General features: G+C 35.8%; 1 protein-coding gene across 2 annotated transcripts in view; it reads right to left on the bottom strand.

Annotated features, from left to right (window-relative positions):
* The window catches only part of LOC132796538 (neurobeachin-like), a 147,454-nt gene extending 128,633 nt beyond the window's left edge, over window positions 1-18,821 (bottom strand). For both annotated transcript variants that reach the window (XM_060807740.1, XM_060807741.1), the window contains exons 1-2: window positions 18,522-18,821; window positions 12,572-13,504 (exon numbers count right to left, since the gene is read on the bottom strand). In XM_060807740.1, the coding sequence (XP_060663723.1) occupies window positions 12,572-12,730 (159 nt within the window). In that variant the 5' untranslated portion in view covers window positions 12,731-13,504; window positions 18,522-18,821. The remainder of the gene's footprint in view (window positions 1-12,571; window positions 13,505-18,521) is intronic.
* Window positions 18,822-19,152: the final 331 nt, after the last annotated feature.

Here is a 19,152-nt window from a genome sequence, read left to right as displayed (position 1 = left end):
CAGCTGTTGGAATTCAACACACACACATACAAACATATAACAGTGTAGTGTTTGCTTTCATTTTGTTTTGCAGAAAACAAGAAAAACAAAAATAAAATGCTACTCATGAAAACCCAATGGATTTTGCATTACGAATTCTGTTTGCATGCCTGAATAATCAGCAGCTTATAGACAGCTGCGACTGCGAGAGAGCTAGAGGAAAGGCGTGGGCAAGAGATAGGCTTGATTTGACCCAATCATCGCCATGAAGTTAAAGCTAAACACAACAAAATAACATAGCAAAAGTTTTTGCGCCAAAAAGGAAGTCAGTTTTATATTGGCGCCAAATGACAGTTGTCTGTTGGCTGTTGGCTGAAAAGCTGAAAGGCAAAAGCAATAGCATATTGGGTATTGGGTATCCAATTGCCAATACCTAGAGCAATGGATATGTTCAGTGGAGGGTTTTTTTTTGTCGGTTTCTCGTTTTTTTGGGTGTTTTCTGGACTCCTGGGTTGACAACCCTTGCGTATCGAAGGCAATCGGAGGGCGTGCGGATTAACGCACACAGCGTAACGAAGACAACCAGCTCATGACAGCGAGAAAGAGAGAGTGAGTGAAAGGGGAATAGTGAGAGTAGGGTAGACTGTGGCCAGATGCTTTGGTAAAGGCGATGACAACAACAACAACAACAACAGCAATACCAAAAATTGTTTCACTATTGACCTTGGCGTTTTGTGGCGCCCCTGTCAACGCCTGCTCTTCTGCTCTTCAACGTGTGGAAGGAACCCACGCAGCCCTTGCAACGACCTATTGCCACATAAATAAGTCACAGCAACAAACTGACACACAGACATCCAGTCCGCTGCTATATAGATAAATACATATACACACTCGTATATAAAATCTCTCTCTATACATTGTATACATATATTTTTGTATATATATAAATAAATAAAAAGCCGTCAAGCAGCTGGAATTAAAACAGATTTCAGTCCAACTGTCAACCAGTCGACCCTTCCACCTCCATCTCCGACTCCACGTCCTCTTTCTTTGAGTCGACTCCCCGCTGCTGACAGCGCCCCTTCTCCTATCCTCTCCTTTCCTTTCCTTCACTCTTTGTCATGTCTTGCCTTTGCTTTTCCTTACAGCAGCAGCAGCAGCAGCAGCCACAGCAGCAAGTGCCAGCCATAAAAACGTTTGGCGCTCTTGCCTTCAATTCAATTTTATTGATTTTCATTTTATTATACCCTCGAACCATTAAAAATTACTCAAAAGGGTAGCATTAACTACTGCCAACAGCATGTAACAGCTCATAAAAACGCAACGAACAACCGTCCATTAAGATCTACTGTAATTTGTGCTTTAGTGTCTAACCGCGTTCGCGGTGTAATGCGTTTCCAAGTTTCAGTTCTTCAGCACTTTTATAATGTTTGAAAACTTTCTGTATTGTACATTTTTTAAGCTTTTAGTTTCAGCCTTCACATTCAGAGAGTCTAATATTTCTAGTCAATATTCTGAAAATTTCATAACGATTGCTGGTTTTTCTTCAAATTCTTCAGTTCTTCAACATTTTTATAATGTTTAAAAACTTTCTGTATCGCACATTTTTCAGGCTTTTAGTTTCAGCCTTCACATTCAGAGAGTTTAATATATCTAGTCAATATTCTGAAAATTTCATAACGATTGCTGGTTAATTCTTGATTGTTTTTCTTCAAATTCTTCAGTTCTTTAGCATTTTTATAATGTTTGAAAACTTTCTGTATTGTACATTTTTTAAGCTTTTAGTTTCAGCCTTCACATTCAGAGAGTTTAATATATATTGTCAATATTCTGAAAATTTCATTACGAAATTCTTCAGTTCTTCAACATTTTTACAACTTTTAAAAACTTTCTCTATCGCACATTTTTTAAGCCTTTAGTTGCTGCCTTTAGATTTTTATAGTTTAACATTTATAGTTAATATTCTCAAAATTTTAGAACGTTTGCTGGCTATTTTATAGAACTCTAAATATCTTGTATAATTTTTTGATTTTCTTCTTCTAATTTTTGAACATTTTTTTAATTTTTTGAAAACTTTCTGTAACGAACATTTTCCAAGACTTTACTTTCTACCTTCACATACTTATAATTTAATATTTTTTGGAAATATTCTGAAAATTTCATAACGATTGCTGATTAATTTCCAAAAAAAATTGAGCATTTGTTTTCCTTCCTCGACTTTTACAGCGTATCGGTTAGTCAGGTTTTTATGTTCTTGCCTTTGGTTTTTTTGCACTTTAACATTCTTTGGTTTTTTGCTATTTCGCCTCCTCTTTTTTTGTTGTTTGCGCTGCTTCGACATTTGTCGTCAACGTAATTTCCAGTTACACGCCCCGCACAGCTGCTCCCATTAAGGGCAATCCAACACCCAAAGAAAGGAAAAAAAAAAATACCCTCACTAAGGTGGCTTTTTGCCACGCCTCTCTGCTGCTGCAGTCTTTGGTCGATGATGTTGATTCATTTCGAAACGTAAATTTATATTTTATTTTAGGAGGAAAACGTATAAAAATTTAAATTAGTTCAATGCACTTTTTGCAGTCACCTAGAAAGGGGATGTTGGTCGCGGAGTGAAGTGAAGCGGTGCGGCATAATGATGTTAATGAAGTTGCCGCAAAGCAACAACAACAACAGCAACGAAGAGTATAAAAACTGGAATAAGAAATAGAAACGTTGCTCATCTGTTTGCCACGTAACGACAAAACGTGGCAATGTCCATAAATGTGTCACGCCTACGGTTCAACTACTCCCTTACCTTCCCGTTCCGTTCCCCTTCCCCCTTCGCTCACTCACCCATCATCATCCCCCACCACTCACGTGGCACACACACACACACACACACACACACATACACAGAGGCCACGCAATCAAACAGCCGTTGAAATGGCTACCGGTTACACATAATGCGTCCGGCGTCAGTCGCCACTGACGTCGCAGTCGACGTCGCAGTCGCAGTCGACTCTCTGTGTATGTGTGTATGTGTGTGTGTCCCGCATGCGAATCCCTTCAGCGTCCTTAAATAACATTGCGTTGTTCTTTATTGGTCGTTAAATCTCTTGCGGTTGTCGTGTCTTCGCTTTGAGCCTTACCGGCACCATCTCATCTCCTTCGCCTCCCCTTCGCTCCATCTCCATCTGCACCACCATCAGGAGCATCGCCACCACCACCAAGCAACATACAACACACACATACTCTCATATAACGTCAGCTACCCTGCTCTGCCTATTAACGGCGCCAGCATTGCCACCGCCACCGCCACCGCCACAGTCACCGCCGCAGCCACAGCAACTGCCTCTGCTTGAGCTTCTTCATCTACAGTTACAGCTACAGCTTGTGCCACCCCCGCTGATGACACCGCACCCTTGGCATTGGGCCCGAGGCTCAACTGAATTTCGAGTTTTGCTTCACGATCTACATACTACGTGCCCACAGTGCTCTGCAAGCAATTTGCATGCGCCCAAAATTTATCCACAAATTTTTTAGAATACCTCTACATTATTTTTTTTATTTATTATTATTTTTTTTTATTAAAATAATAACGAAATGATAACAAAGATATGTGCATTGTTACCTAACTGGGCAACTTAAACAAATCAGAAATAATAAACAGAAAATTAATTATGTCAACAGCACATAATAAATATAAAGTAACCTCTACATTATTACCACTTTAATTTGTCCACTAATAAATTATATATAAAAGTTAAGAAAACTTAGTATATAATTAACTTCTTAAACTATAATCAGTTTTTTTTCTTATATTATTTTTCAAACTTATTCTCCCACAAACTAAATTCCCACTGTAAATTTTCCTTCAATAAATAATTAAGTAACTTACATACATTTGGTATATATTTTACTTCTTCCGACATTATTATTATTTTCCAATTTATAATCTTTTAGCTTCTGTAAGTTTTCACTTATCAAAATTTGGTATATATTATTTTTTTATCTATGATCTTTGAAGTACTTTTCCTTTATATTACTTTTCAATGTGTAATCTTTTAACATCTGCATACATTTTCACTCATCAAATTTGTATAATTTATCAATACATAATTACAAGCTAAAGTCCCACTGTAAGTTTTTCACTCAATAAATATGGTATATTTTTTCTTAAACTATGATCACGAGTTTTCCTTAATATAGTTTTTCAATTTATAGCTTTAATAAAAACCATGAATATACCAACAGATCAGATAATCAACTATATTTAGCATTGCACTTCAACCACTGTGCGGTAGCAAGTACTGGCTTGTCTCTAGGTTTTACGTGTTATGTGTTATTATCATAAAATCCACCAAAAATTGATAGAATCACAAACATCTAAAGTCATAAGAAATTACAATTCTAACATTTAAATTGTTCATTCACTTTATAAATGCAACGCATAATACATTAAAATCCCTTCACATTCTCATTGACCCTCGCCCCACTGTGCGTTAATAGCAGCCACTGTAAATGTCTGTAGATGTCTCTGTTCTTTTTGTTGCTGTTACAGTTGTTGTTGTTGTTGCTACTTCTGCTTGCCAGCGGCGAAAGTACGCGAAGGCAGCCGCAACCAATTCGATTTCGTTCCATTTCATTCCATTCCATTCCATTCCATGCCATGGCGTGGCAGAAGCCAAACGAGACAGGACACGACAAGACGAAACATGACGGGACATGCTGACGCCAATATCCTGGCGTTCTGGCGTCCTCACGTCGTCACAGTCGCTCTTCTTCTTCTTCGTTGTTGCTTTATTTTCCATTTAGGGTTTTGCCAAAAGAAGAACAAGCACACAAACACACACTTGCTGTTGAGCTTGTGTTTGTTCTTGTATTAATGTCATTTCTTTTCGTCATTTTTTCCTCGTTTTGCCAAAAGCAAAAAAAAATAAGAAAACAACGACAAAACAGAATGAAAGAATATTCAAGAAAAGCCGAATTCGTGCCGCGTTTTCCCAGCGAAATTTTCCCAGCTGCATTACAAGTTGATGCGCCTATTTTCCTACGTTTTTATACCCGCTACCCATAGGGTAGAAGGGTATTACATATAACTTTGTGCCGACAGGAAATGTATGTAACAGGTAGAAGGAGGCATCTCCGACCCTATAAAGTATATATATTCTTGATCAGCGTCAACAGCCGAGACGATCTAGCCATGTCCGTCTGTCCGTCTGTGTGTCTGTCCGTCTGTCCGTCCGTCCGTCCGTCCGTATGAACACCTAGATCTCAGAGACTATAAGAGATAGAGCTCTAATTTTTTTTCGACAGCATTTGTTATGTTTGCACGCAGATCAAGTTTATTTCAAATTTTTGCCACGCCCACTTCCGCCCGCGAAAATCAATAAAATCGAATAACAAGCGCAATTTTCAAGCTACAGCTGCGGTATATACAACAATAGCAATAGTATTTATTTAGTAAAAATTGTCGAAGGTATTAAAGAAATACTTTTGTATATCGATATAACAAATATACCATTTGGTATATTTTTAGTATTTTTGGTATATGTTGAGGATAATACCGCAAAATATATTACTTTTATTCAAAATGGGTAGCGGGTATCTCACAGTCGAGCACACTCGACTGTAACTTTCTTACTTGTTTCTGTTGTTGTTGTTGGTTTTTTGAGTTGTCCGCTTTTTTGTCTACGATTGCGTGTGTTTGATTCCTTTTTGTGCCATTTTTTTATGCTCTTATCATTTCACTTTTTGGCCCCGCTTTGCACCGCTTTCCCCCGCTTCCTTCTCCGCCTGTTCTTTTGTGTGAGTTTCTTCACTTGTGACTTTGGCATTTGGTTGCTTTGTGGCCAAGTTTTTTGGCCCCACCTCTGTCTCTATCACTCTCTCTTTCTCCCCCCCTCAGGATGCCAACAATAAGGCCCATTTTTATTGTTTCCTTTTTGGCACTCGGAACAGCTGACAGGCTAAAAGCGACGTCAACTGCGACGCCGACTGCGACAGCGACTGCGACGTCAACATTAGATCTCGTTGGTGAGGTTGCGTGGCAAAGCACGTTAATTAAATTAAGTAAAAGTAGCTAAATATGTTTGCATTTTGTTCCAGCTGCCTCTTCAAAGAGAACTCAACCAGCTGCGATAACAAAACAAGGGGTGGAGAGGGGGGTGCGACGGGGGTTACGCAGGTTGGAGGTTAGAGGTCGTCGGTGGGGGAAAGGGCAACTAAACAAAACGTTAATAAGCTGCTTCACATCAAGTCTGGCCACATCATTATTGTGTGCGACTTTTGCATACCCTGTAACCCAAATTTAGCTGACGTCAGAGAGAGAGCGCAAAGCAAAATAAAAAAGGGCAGCGCATTTTAAGCAGTCCTCATTAATCATCAGTCATCGTCGCTTTGCTTTTTGGTCAGGTGGCAATCTAAGGTCAGCAGAGGTCACTTCGAGTTTCTGTTTGTGTTTTACAACACTACACACACACAAATGCTATTTTAAGCTGTCGTAAATTGATTACTCAAACTTTTCTGACAAATTGTACAACTCTTGTTGCCTTGCAAATTATTTTCGAGGGAATTTGCAAGCTACACAAATAGTTTTATTTCTTTAGAAATATCTAAATAGTTCCCAACAGTATTTTACTTACTAAATATTCAAGTCAACTTCATAAATTATTGAAATAACTATGTAACTACACTGATAAAGAAGCAAATCAGTTTTTAAGATCAAAAACATTCGTCTTAAAAACTGTGTTCTTAATAAGACCACTTTCAGAACAAATTTCGAATACTAGTCAAAAAATGCCAAAAATACTAGATTTCGTTTGCAAAATTCTATAATCCATTGAAATTCGTATATATAGTAATATTACATCAGTATAATATCATAAAATTGTTTACTTTCTTCTAAATTGTAATAATTTTTTACTCATTTAAGCTCTTTTATTTCAGCCTTCCACGATTTACCAACATGATTTCAATATCTTTATTTACACTGATTTCTATTTGCAGAACTTCTTTATACACGTTGTCTAATGCAATTCTAATCCAACTTTGATTTACCATTCCGTTCCACGTTACCTACAATGCCACATACTTAGCAAACTCACTGCTGCTGTCGATTCCAGGATCTCAAAAATGTTGCGTAGGTTCGCCTTAGTAAATCCGATGGAAAATATTTTCCAGAGTTACGTAAATTGGCAATTTTATGTTCAATAGTAATATTACATTAATATAATATCTTTAAATTGTCTGTTTACATCTAAATTGTAGTAATTCTTAACTCATTTAAGCTCTTTTCCTTCAGCCTTCCATGCTTTACCCACAGGATTTCCTTTGATTTAACATTTGGAGAACTTTGTTAAGCCAATCGTTTAATTTGATTTACCATTCCATTCCACATACTTAGCACACTCGCTACTGCTATTGATTACAGGGTCTCAAAAATGTTGCGTAGGTTCGCCTTAGTAAATAGAATGGGAAGGAAATCTTTTCCAGAGTTATGGATATGACAAAGCAATGTCAAGATAAATACGAACATGTATTATGTGAAATGATACGACAATAGCATTTAAGGAGACACTGACTGACGGTGGGGGGAAAGGGGCAGTCATAAAAGGGTTGCCGCTTTAAGGGTTGTCGCTCAATTTTAATGTAAAGTTATTAAAATTATACGAGAGTATATATATGTGTATGTATGTATGCATAAGTCTATATAGATCGCAATCGCATTGCATCCTGTCTGTCTGTCTGTGTGTGTGTGTATGTGTGTGTGTTTGTTTGTTTGTACATTTTGTTTGTTGATTTGTTTGTGTTGTAATGGCAAATGTAAACACAGAGCGAGAGAGAGAGAGAGAGAGGAAGAGAGGCAGACGGCAAACAAATTGAAAATTGTTGGGCTCAGCCTCTTTGTTGTTGACTTCATTTTGCAATCGGTTTTCAAATCGTTAAATTTGTTGCTCAACTTCTTGTTGTTGTTGCGAGTGTATGTGTGTGTGTGTGTGTTTGTGCATGTTTGTTGCTGTCGATTTGCATTAAGCGTTTATTTTTTAGTAGCAAACATACATTTTTAGCTAACGACGAAAGACGAAAGGCAAATCGATTAAAGGCTTTGCCTCTTTGCACGTGACACGGCTTTGCCTCTGTTCGTGGAGAGAGGGTTGCAGAGGGAGAAAGGAAGAGAGAGAGAGGGAGAGGGAGATTGTAGTGTGTAGGTTAAGGGTGGCTCAATACCAAATGGGCCGAGAGTACCACATGCGCCACATGGCAAATGACCATAATTGAGCTGTATAACAAGGCCCAATGACCGATTAAGCGTCGTCCACAACTGAAGTTGCCAGTTGCCTGGTCCACCTCCCCCCTTTCTCCTTTCCCTCCCCACTCCATCGCAAAGAGGAAAGAGGTGTACGCCTTTTGCATAAATGGGGAGCCAGGCTTCGTTGAGTAATGTTGGCCGAGGCAAGACAAGGCAAGCTGTTGAGCTATGAATCAATCAGCAGAAGAAGCAGAAGAAAAAAAAAAACAGAAAACAGAAAACGCATGAAAAAACATGCAAATGGCGGAAGAAAACGGAGAAAAGTAATGGCAGGCAGAAAGAAGCAAGTAAACGAGAGATGAAAAGCAAGTTAACACAAAAAATAACAGAAGCGACTAGACCAAGAAAATGTATGCATAATTTCCGAATGCGAACTCGAGGAAATTATAAAAGAAAAGCGGAATCGCTTTAAAAAAGCAAAAAAAAAAACCCTGACGACAACAACAAAGATCTATCGCGTTAACAATATCGATTAATAGATATTGCGATAACAAGCAAATAATGTCTGCCTAGAGATCATTAATCATCATATCGCTATCAGAAGGCAACAACAAACAACAACCATCCATTAAATTGTATCACAACAAAAAAGAAAATAAAGTATCACTTGCTGAAATTCTATGGAAAACCTAGAGACCCATAGACCTACAATGATAACGCGGCGGTTAAATAAAATGATTTGTGCTATCGCTGTAAGCAAGCGGGCATGACAAACAGCAATAATCCCCTATACGGGGAGTATTTAGAATGTTTCACCGCTGCAATCTCTGGAGTTACAAAAGCTAAGCTGCTGAAATTTTATACATGGCTGTCCAAATACCCTATAAAACCTCACGTATGCCAAGTTTTTTAATAGTCAGCAGATTTCTCGAGTTTTCAAAATAAATGTTTACAAGTGATTGTTCAATGTATTGTTTTTCTATGGCAATTTAAAGTCACATGTTAAGGAATTATATCTTTTTTCGCGGTGGAACATGTCAATCCCAAAAAAGAAGAAGATTCCTTATACGCGGTGTATTCACAAGGTTCAGACGCTGCAATCTCTGGAGTTACAAAAGCTAAGCTGCTGAAATTTTATACATGGCTGTCCAAATACCCTATAAAACCTCACGTATGCCAAGTTTTTTAATAGTCAGCAGATTTCTCGAGTTTTCAAAAGAAATGTTTACAAGTGATTTTTCAATGTTTTACTTTTCTATGGCAATTTAAAGTCATCTCGTGCATTTTATTCACTTGTTAAGGAATTATATCATTTTTCGTGGTTGGAACATGACAACTTCAAAAAAGAAGAAGATTCCTTAGACGCTGCAATCTCTGGAGTTACAAAAGCTACGCAGCTGAAATTCTGTAGACGGCTGTCCAAATACCTTAGAAAACCTCACGTATGCCAAGTTTTTAAATAGTCAGCAGATTGCTCGAGCTTTAGACAAATGTTTAAAATTGATTTTTTGCAATATATTGCCTTTCTAGGGCAATTTAAAGTCATCTCGTGCATTTGCTTAAGAGTTATATCTGTTTTTTTCGTGGTTGGAACACGTCAACCCCAAAAAAACGCCACGCACATTCTTTTCTTTTTCGATAATTTTATTATTGTGAGTGTGTGTGTGTGTTTTTTTTTTTTATTTTCTATTCGCGCTTATCAGATTTGTCGTATAATCAGGCGAAAATAAGCGTATAAAAATGAACAGCAATATGTGCGTGTGTGTGTGTGTGTGTATTCCACCTGTCTGAGTATCTAGCAAACATATTTTATATCGCTCTCTCAGTTGCCAACTCGCTAGCTCTCTCACTCTAGCTAGTTGCTTATCTTATCAGTGAGGAGCAAAAAACGACAACGACGACGACGATGACGAAGAAGACGACGAACTTCAATTCAATTTCTTTTCAATTTCTTGCACACACACACACACACACACACTTAGAGCACCTGTCAAGCTGTTGCTCCCCGTTCCCCGTTCCCCTTCGCCTTGGGTTTTGGCTTCTTCCTTTTGCCATTGCTTTCATTTTTTCGCTGAGCAAAATCTCAACATCTCGAGTCATAATGATGAGCGACGGTGTCGTGTTTTCATTAAGCACCTTCAACACACACACACACACACACACACACTTGCACACACACCCACACTGTAAAGCTTAGCCCGCCAAAAATGTAAATTTGAAAATCTTCTCTAATAATAATGTCGTGTAATAATACAATATGTATGCAGGCATATTGTCTGCCAGCCAAAGTTGTGCCAAGGAGGCGGCAGTTGCTGGCCTTTGATCTAATCACAGCCCTGCCACACACACACACAAACACACACACACACAGTGATTTTTTGCTAGGTGTTCTCAGCGCCCCCGTCGCAGATGTTTCGCTCTGCGGCTTCCAGCGAAATGTTAATTTTGTGCTAATGAAAGTGACGTCTCACTCGCACTCACATCCGTTTCCCCTCGCTCTCTCTCTCTCTCTCTCTCACTCTCACTCTCCCTCTCCCACATCCTCGTTTCTTCCGCTGTGCTGGCATTCGAGCCCCACCCCCCCGCGCATCCATCATCAAACTTATTTAGACGCCATTTTGTCAGTAATGAAAATTGCGCCGACTAAAGTCAAAGATTTGCATATGCTGGCGCCATCTATTGGTCACATTTAAATCGCTAGTTGATATTGATATCGGAAATTTTTATCTTTCTTTCTCTTTTTTTTTCTTTTGGGGACTTTCTTTCATGTCTTTGACATGACATTGAAAGGATTAAAGCGGCGATTAATCAAATGCAGCTTTAGCTGTGCTTATTTAAGTTAATCTCTTTTGTCGCTCCCAAGATAAATTTAGCCAAACTGTAAACTCATTTAAAACAGTTTTTTTTTTGTGTCTCGCAAGATAAATGAGCTTTGCTCGGGCGGTGAAAGTGTTTATAAGAAACTAACTAACTAACTCATATTTGATTACATTTTATCATCTTGCATTCTCTTAGATCATATTTGATCAAATGAGATGAAGTCGAAAGCAAAACCCTCTCGTTTAAAATGGATGCACGTTATTCGTTATAATCGTTATACTATCGATAAACATTGCTTAACAAATAAGAACGTTTGAGCATGTCAAATTTAGCTTTAATATGCATTCAATCACATAAATAATTTACAACATGCTTACATTTGAAGTCACAGCAATATCAATTGTTATCTTGGTTGTACACTATCGATAAAAACTATCAATAACGATATTCTTGAGAAATTCCAAGTGCTAAAGACAAAACTAAGACTCAAATTTGATTAAATTTTATCATCTTGCATTCTCTTAGATCAAATTTGATGAAATAATAGCAAGTCAGTTCTATCCAAAGCAAAACTCTGCATGTTATTAATCGTTATACTATCGATAAACATTGCTTAACAAATAACAACGTTTGAGCCTCTCGAATTTAGCTTTAATATGCATTCAATCATATAAATAATATACAACATGCTTACATTTGAAGTCACAGCAATATCAATTGTTATCTTGGTTGTATACTATCGATAAAAACTATCAGTAACGATATTCTTGAGAAATTCCAAGTGCTAAAGACAAAACTAAGACTCATAATTGAATAAATTTTATCATCTTGCATTCTCTTAGATCAAATTTGATTAAATAATAGCAAGTCAGGTCTATCTAAAGCAAAATTCTCATGTTATTAATCGTTATACTATCGATAAACATTGCTTAACAAATAAGAACGTTTGAGCCTCTCGAATTTAGCTTTAAGATGCATTCAATCACATAAATAATTTACAACGTGCCTACACTTGAAGTCACAGCAATATCAATAGTTATTTTGGTTATATACTATCGATAAAACTGTCAATAACGATATTCTTGAGAAATTCCAAGTGCTGAAGACAAAACTAAGACTCATAATTGAATAAATTTCATCATCTTGCATTCTCTTAGATTAAATTTGATGAAATAATAGCAAGTCTGGTCTATCCAAAGCAAAATTCTCATGTTATTAATCGTTATACTATCGATAAACATAGTTTTACCTTCTCATATAGCAAATAAAAACGTTTCAGTCTATCGAATCCAGCCTTAAGATGCATACAGACGAATAAATAATTTACAATTTGCTTACACATGAAGTCACAGCAATATCGATTTGTATTATGATCGATAAGATCGATAAATAATGATTTACTTGCTCTGTTGAAAACAAAACTCTGCAAGTAATATCGATAAACTTCGTTTTACGTTCTTATAAAGCAGAAAAGATCATTTCAGGCTATCAATAACGATTTGCTTTTAGCTGTTATCGATAAATGTAAAAGTGTGGAGTACTTACCAAGTGTAGAACTGTGTTGACCACTTCCCGATTGGTCACCTGGCCCACCTCGATGAGGCCGATGAGGACGGCAAATTTCAAATTATCGGCGGTTGTCATTCTGACAATTTCGTCGGGCCGCTTAATTTCACTAAACGGCGGACGCATGATGTCCGCCATTTTTGTTGGATTGATTATCGGTTTTGTTTTGTGTTATCGATTGTTGTTTTAGTTTTGTCGTATTTTGTATTGATTGTTGTTTGTTGTTGTTGTTGTTGGTGCCGTTTTGTTATCGTTTGCAATTATTGCACATAAACAAATAGCAATTAATTAGTTATTTGTCGTTAATTGTTGTTGTTATCGAATTATCGAATTATCGAGTTATGTTTAGATTAATGGATGGAATGCACATTGGGGAAATAAACACACACACACACACACATAATCACATACACAGAAATGCATGAGCACATACATACATAGATATAGATATATATATATATATATTTATATTTTTTTCTGGATATATATATTAAACAATAAAAGATTGATTTGATTTCTTGCCAGGACCAACTGGGGTATTAACAAAAAAATTATTTTTATTTATCGAATTGAATTTGTAACTTTAATTTTTTTGTAGGATTTTGTATTTATTTTTTTTTCTTATCTTTTTGTAATTTTTTTTTTCAATATTTAATTTTTGTTGCACTTTTTCTCAGGCCTTCGCCTAGAAATTTCACTTGTGTTGTTGTTGCTGTGTTGCATGTTGTTGTTGCTGCTGCTGTTGTTGTTTTCGTCGAAGTTGTTGTTGTTGTTGAAGTTGTTGTTGATGTTGCTATTGCTCAAAAGCTCATATTTGAGCAACTTTGTTGTTGTTAACGATTCTTCTCACATTCATTTGCCTTTTGTTGTTTAACTTTTTCAATTATTTTCCTTTTTTTTTTATTTTGCACACTTTACAATTTTGTTGTTATAATTATTAATTCAAGTTTTTGTTTTTTGTTTTTCGGATATTGGATGGGGTTTTGTTGGCATTCAAAAAGAGAAAGAGAAAAAGAGATAAAGAGAATTGGCTCATGAGTTAAAATGCAAAAATTAATTAAAAATCCAGATGCAAGGAAACTTAAATATACATTTAATGCTAAAACTAAATAAAACTCTTCAACTCTTTAATCAAATATTTAAAATATGAATATTCAAAAATTAACACAATAATTTAATATTAAAAATAAATCTTTTTACAAAATTAAATATTTCTTAAATGTTATCAACATATTTAATATTTAAAGTTTCAATAAATATTGTCTGTTAACCAAAAATGAAATCTAAATATATTATTAAAAATGTATAAAACTGTTTAAAGTGTTATTTTTTTTTTAATATTCCTTAAATGCTTTCAGAGTACTTTTACTTTTATTTCGAGTTCTCATCACATCAAATATTTAAAGTATGAAATGTGAATAAATTTTGTGTGATAAAAAAATGAACATAAAATTTTCCCATTTTTCCCCATTTCCAAATTCAAAGCGAGATTACATATTTTTTTAATAATAAAATCAACTATAAAATATGAAATATGTTTGATGACAAATAACATATATAAATAAAATGCAGGTACAAAAATGTGTTTAAAATGCATGAGAACGACAAAAATTTGCCATCTATTTTCATTAGTAATTGTTTGCTTTAGTTTATTTGTTGTGCAGGTCAAAGGGGAGTCCAAATACACACACACACACACACACACACACACATCAAATATTTTACGAGCATTATTTAAATAACTATAAAATTGTAACTATTTACAGCAAATTCAAAACTTCGAATGGAAAAAATCCTTCTCAACTAAAATTCATTTATATTTATTGAGCCGAATAAAATCATTTAAACTTCACTTTAAAGAACATTTGCAAGTGTCTCATCTATTTTTTTTTTAACTTAAACTGTTAGCAAAAGATTAATTCATTTAAAAAGTAAACTTTGCAACTGGTCAGCTGTCAAGTTAAATCACTCTCAGCTCTCATAATAAGCATTAAAAAGTTTCCGATGCGACTTAACGATATAAATATTTCGAGTTGAGGACTTTTTCTTGACTTTAAAAAATGCCAATAAAAAGTGAAAAGCAATTAAAGCTGGCTTTCAAAGCAGTTTGTACTGGATTTAGTGCTTCCACAATTCTGGTTACGAAGGAAGGAAGGAAAAGTATAAAAGAACTCTTAGAAAAAATGAATAAAACAAAACGAGCTATGAAAATCCAGCACGAAAATTCATTAGATTGAAGATTTCCTATGAATAAACATAATAGTTATAAATGAAATTAGCACAAAATTATTATATTTCATGAATGACAAAGATTAAAATTATATTTTCTTATGATTTCCTATGAATAAACATAATAGTTATGAAAGAAATTAGCACAAAATTGTTATATTTCATTCCTTTAGTCCCTTTTGAATGTCAAAGACTCAAATTCTGTTTTTCCATTAGCTTAAACTATAATTTAGAAAAAAAAATCTATTAAAATGAGAGATGAACCAATATAATAATGTAAATATTCCATATATTATAAATATTTTGGATAACAAAGTTATTAAAATGAGAACTGAACCATTAGAATAATATAAATATTCCATTTATTATATATATTGGATAATAAAGTTCTTCAAATGAGAGATGAACCAATATAATAATGTAAATATTCCATTTATTATATATATTGGATAACAAAGTTATTAAAATGAGAACTGAACCATTAGAATAATATAAATATTCCATTTATTATATATATTGGATAATAAAGTTGTTAAAATGAAAGCTGAACCAATATAATAATGTAAATATTCCATTTATTATATATATTGGATAATAAAGTTGTTAAAATGAGAACTGAACCATTAGAATAATATAAATATTCCATTTATTATATATATTGGATAACAACATTATTAAAATGAAAGCTGAACCAATAGAATAATGTAAATATTCCATATAATTTCTTTAGAATATCTAGCGCATGGTTATCAAGAACTTGAGAACTTTTTATAGACCTTTATGACATCCAGATAAAGCATAACTATTGTTAGTTCTACGCTTTCTCTCTGTTCTCTCCTATTCTTTCTCTCTCTGTCATTCACCCGTAGTCGCCTCCATGTTTTTTCCTTTTTAAATTTTTCATATTTACTTTAATGCTTAGCCCTTGAGTGAGGGTTTCTTGAGTCATGCAATTGTTATTGTGCCTTGGCATATTAAAAGAAATTAACTTATGCATGGAGGTACGAGTAATTCGTCACGCACTGTCGATAACTGTGCCACAACTTTGTGACTATGCAACAAAACTAAGTTCGAGAAAAATAAATACGAAGTTGAGCATTGAAATGCCAAATGAGTAAAATCAAGTTATAATTACCGATCACCAAATATAACTGTCAAATACTGTTCTACGATCGCGTAGCACAGTTTAAAACGACACTTTAAGCGCAGCTTGACGCCATCTTGAAATATGTTTCATAATAAGTGTCATACTTGGCTGCAGTTCAATTTACTCTTGCATTATTCTCTCTGTTTATCACAAAACAAGAAATCATTTTTTTTTTAAATTTACACCTTTCAAAGTTGGAAGTGGCGATATCGATGTTGAAAAACCGGCGTGGCACATTTAACAACAACGACAGCGACAATGACGTTCGAATGTTCAAATGTTGACGAAGTAAACGAGCGCGCTATCAAACGTAATTATCGCAGCACGCTACGTAAAATGAAGTGCGCTTACGCTTACGTACGACACGTAAGCGGCCGGTTTTCTGATTTGCACTGTGACTACTGTGTGTGCGTGTGTGTGTGTGTGTGCGTGTGATAAACTGTGCAGTGGAATGAGCAAAGCGCAAACGAACGGCACAGAGAGAGGGAGAGCGAGCGAGCGAGCGAGAGAGAGCAGCTCACGCGAGAGGCGAAAAGCATAAAAATAAAGGTTGACTTTGCGTGCCCCATTGGAGCAAATGCAACTTGTCTAATTGGAAAACGATCGCGAGAAGGGAGCGCAACAACAACAACAACAATAAAAGCTCCACCTGCTATCTCTTTACTACATATGATGAATGATGTTATCTAAAAGTGTTAATCTTCTAACATAGCAACCCATTCAAAAAGAGAGCGAGAGAACGAAATGTGATAAATATAGTATACATTTTGTACACATGCCATTTGTTAACAATTAAAGCTTGTGCATTAACTAATATCGTTTCTATAACGCACAAAATATGTCTCATTATATTCAATTTTTGAAATGTGTGCGTTTGTTACCAACAAACTTTGGCATTGGGTTTGCAGTCTTGCTCTCTCGCTCTCCCTCTCTTGTACGCTCACTCGCGCTCTCAATTGCTGCGCTCTCTGTTTATACCCGCTAGCCAAAAAGGGTGGAAGGGTATTATGATGAAACCTGTTCAAAACTTGAAAATGTTTACTTCTACAATTTGCAGAAAATAAATTACATTATTTCATTATTTCAATAATATTTCAATAAAAGTTGGACTTTTGCATAAATAAGAAATTTGATATTATATCATAAGAAGTTGAATTATTTTTGTATCAAAATGCACATGTAAATTCATAAATTTGATTAAATTAAATAAATAAAACTAAAAAAATGACCTGATTAGTTTAATCAAAAAAGATTATTATATTAAATTTTATGAATAAACAATAAAAATGTAACTTTTATAAGTGTATTTTTTTCTAAATAAAAGTATATCTATAGCATAAGTCAAGTTTTCTAGCGGGTATCTCGCAGTCAAGTGTACTCGCGTTTATTTTTTCGTGCTGCTTCGTTTTGGTTGTTGCCATTGTTATTTTTGCTGTTGTTGTTGGTGGTGGCCAAAAGCGGCGCTTGTTCAATTTTGAGTTTCGGGTGGTTGCTTTGGCTGCTGACGCTTTTTTTCTTTTTCTTCGATTCCAAAATAAAATTAACAACAACGACAACAAGAAGCAAAATTATAGTTTTAAGCGAATTGCGCAAGCATCGAAGGCAGCAACAAATTGCGCTCACATTCTTGTTACGGGCCAAGTTATTTACACTTTGGCCTAACATAACCTCCAACTGCACAAACACACACACACACACACGCGCACACAGAGAGACATGCTTATGAAGTTTTTCCTTTGTTTTCCTTTTCGTTTCACGCGCGCTCTCTCTCTCCTCTCTCATTCCACGCATTTCACCTTGGTTTTGCTCCTCTTCTCCATCTCTCTCGCACTCTGTCACTCTCTTGCACTTCCGCCCCCAGCCATGCCTTGCCATCAACGATCCCTGGGCCACGATGACAAAGTGGAAAAATCAATGAATGTCAGTGAGAGAGAGAGCGCGCGTGAGTGAGAGCCGAATAGAGAGAGCGCGTCCTGCTCCAGTACACGCCACACGCCACCCCGCCCCCACTTATTTAAACACTCACACACACACACGCACACACACCGACAAGCGCGCACACGTTGAACCTGAACACACGTCGTCAGTTTGTTAACTTATTCTTATTAGGTTGCTACCACGTTCTACCACACACGTACACTCTCTCTCTCTCACACAGCCAACACACACACACAGTCGCTCATATAGACGCTCTCGCAGTCGCTCTCTCGCTAACGCGCGCTCTCTGTGGATGTCAACGTCAGCGTTGCGGCTTTTCTGCTTCTTCTAGTTACGTTTCGTTTGGTTCGCTTCTTTTTTTTTATCATGTTATTTTGCAGCGCTTTGTTATATTTTTCATTCTTATAAGACCACACACACACACACGCAAACACTAATTGGCATTGCCCAAAAAAAAACAACAAAAACTACACGATTCATTATTGGAATTGCAAAGCAAAAACAATAACAACAATGATACAACAAATTATTGGTATGAAGCACACACTCAAACACAAAAAAATGAAGGGAAACACAAAACAATTACAACAAAAAGCCGACAAAAAATATATTTACGTTGTGTTTTGATGTTGACGTTGCCTGCAGTTGTTGTTGTTGTTGCTGCAGTTGTATATTTAAATTATCTTTAGCAATATTTGCAATATACCGGCCACTTAGCACTTAGCATCATTATTATGTATGATTTCAATTGTTGTTACCGAGTAACACGCACATCACCAAAAAAAAAATCGCAAAAAAACGATGCATAAATAAATCAACGTTCACGTAACAACAAAAACACAACCATTTTCGTTTACGTCTTGCTGCCTACTGACGTTAACTCTTACGCCGTCAAACTGGCAATGAGCAAGCAGCACGGCATGGACAACAATCCCAATCAGAAATGCCTGTTTATCGGCCATGTTCTCGTTTAACAGGCAGCGCACAGTGGAACACATGCGTGCAGTGAACTTCTCCAGCCAAATTGTTCACCTATTGATCAATATTTTTTTTACAACCATTCAATTAATGCAACCATATTGTATTATTTTCGTAATTTCATTGTAAATAGTAAGGGTAATATTGAAAATTTTCAATTAAATGCTGTGGAAAAAATCGAAAGGACGCTACTGTAAGTGAGAGCATATTAACTAACAGCTGTTAAAGGATAACAACATCTGTTAGCCACTGTTAATGTTAACTAACA

Source organism: Drosophila nasuta, chromosome X (assembly GCF_023558535.2).
Source record: "Drosophila nasuta strain 15112-1781.00 chromosome X, ASM2355853v1, whole genome shotgun sequence".
NCBI classification, from domain to species: domain Eukaryota; kingdom Metazoa; phylum Arthropoda; class Insecta; order Diptera; family Drosophilidae; genus Drosophila; species Drosophila nasuta.
Note: the sequence above shows the minus strand (reverse complement) of the source record. Positions and strands in the feature narration are given on the sequence as shown.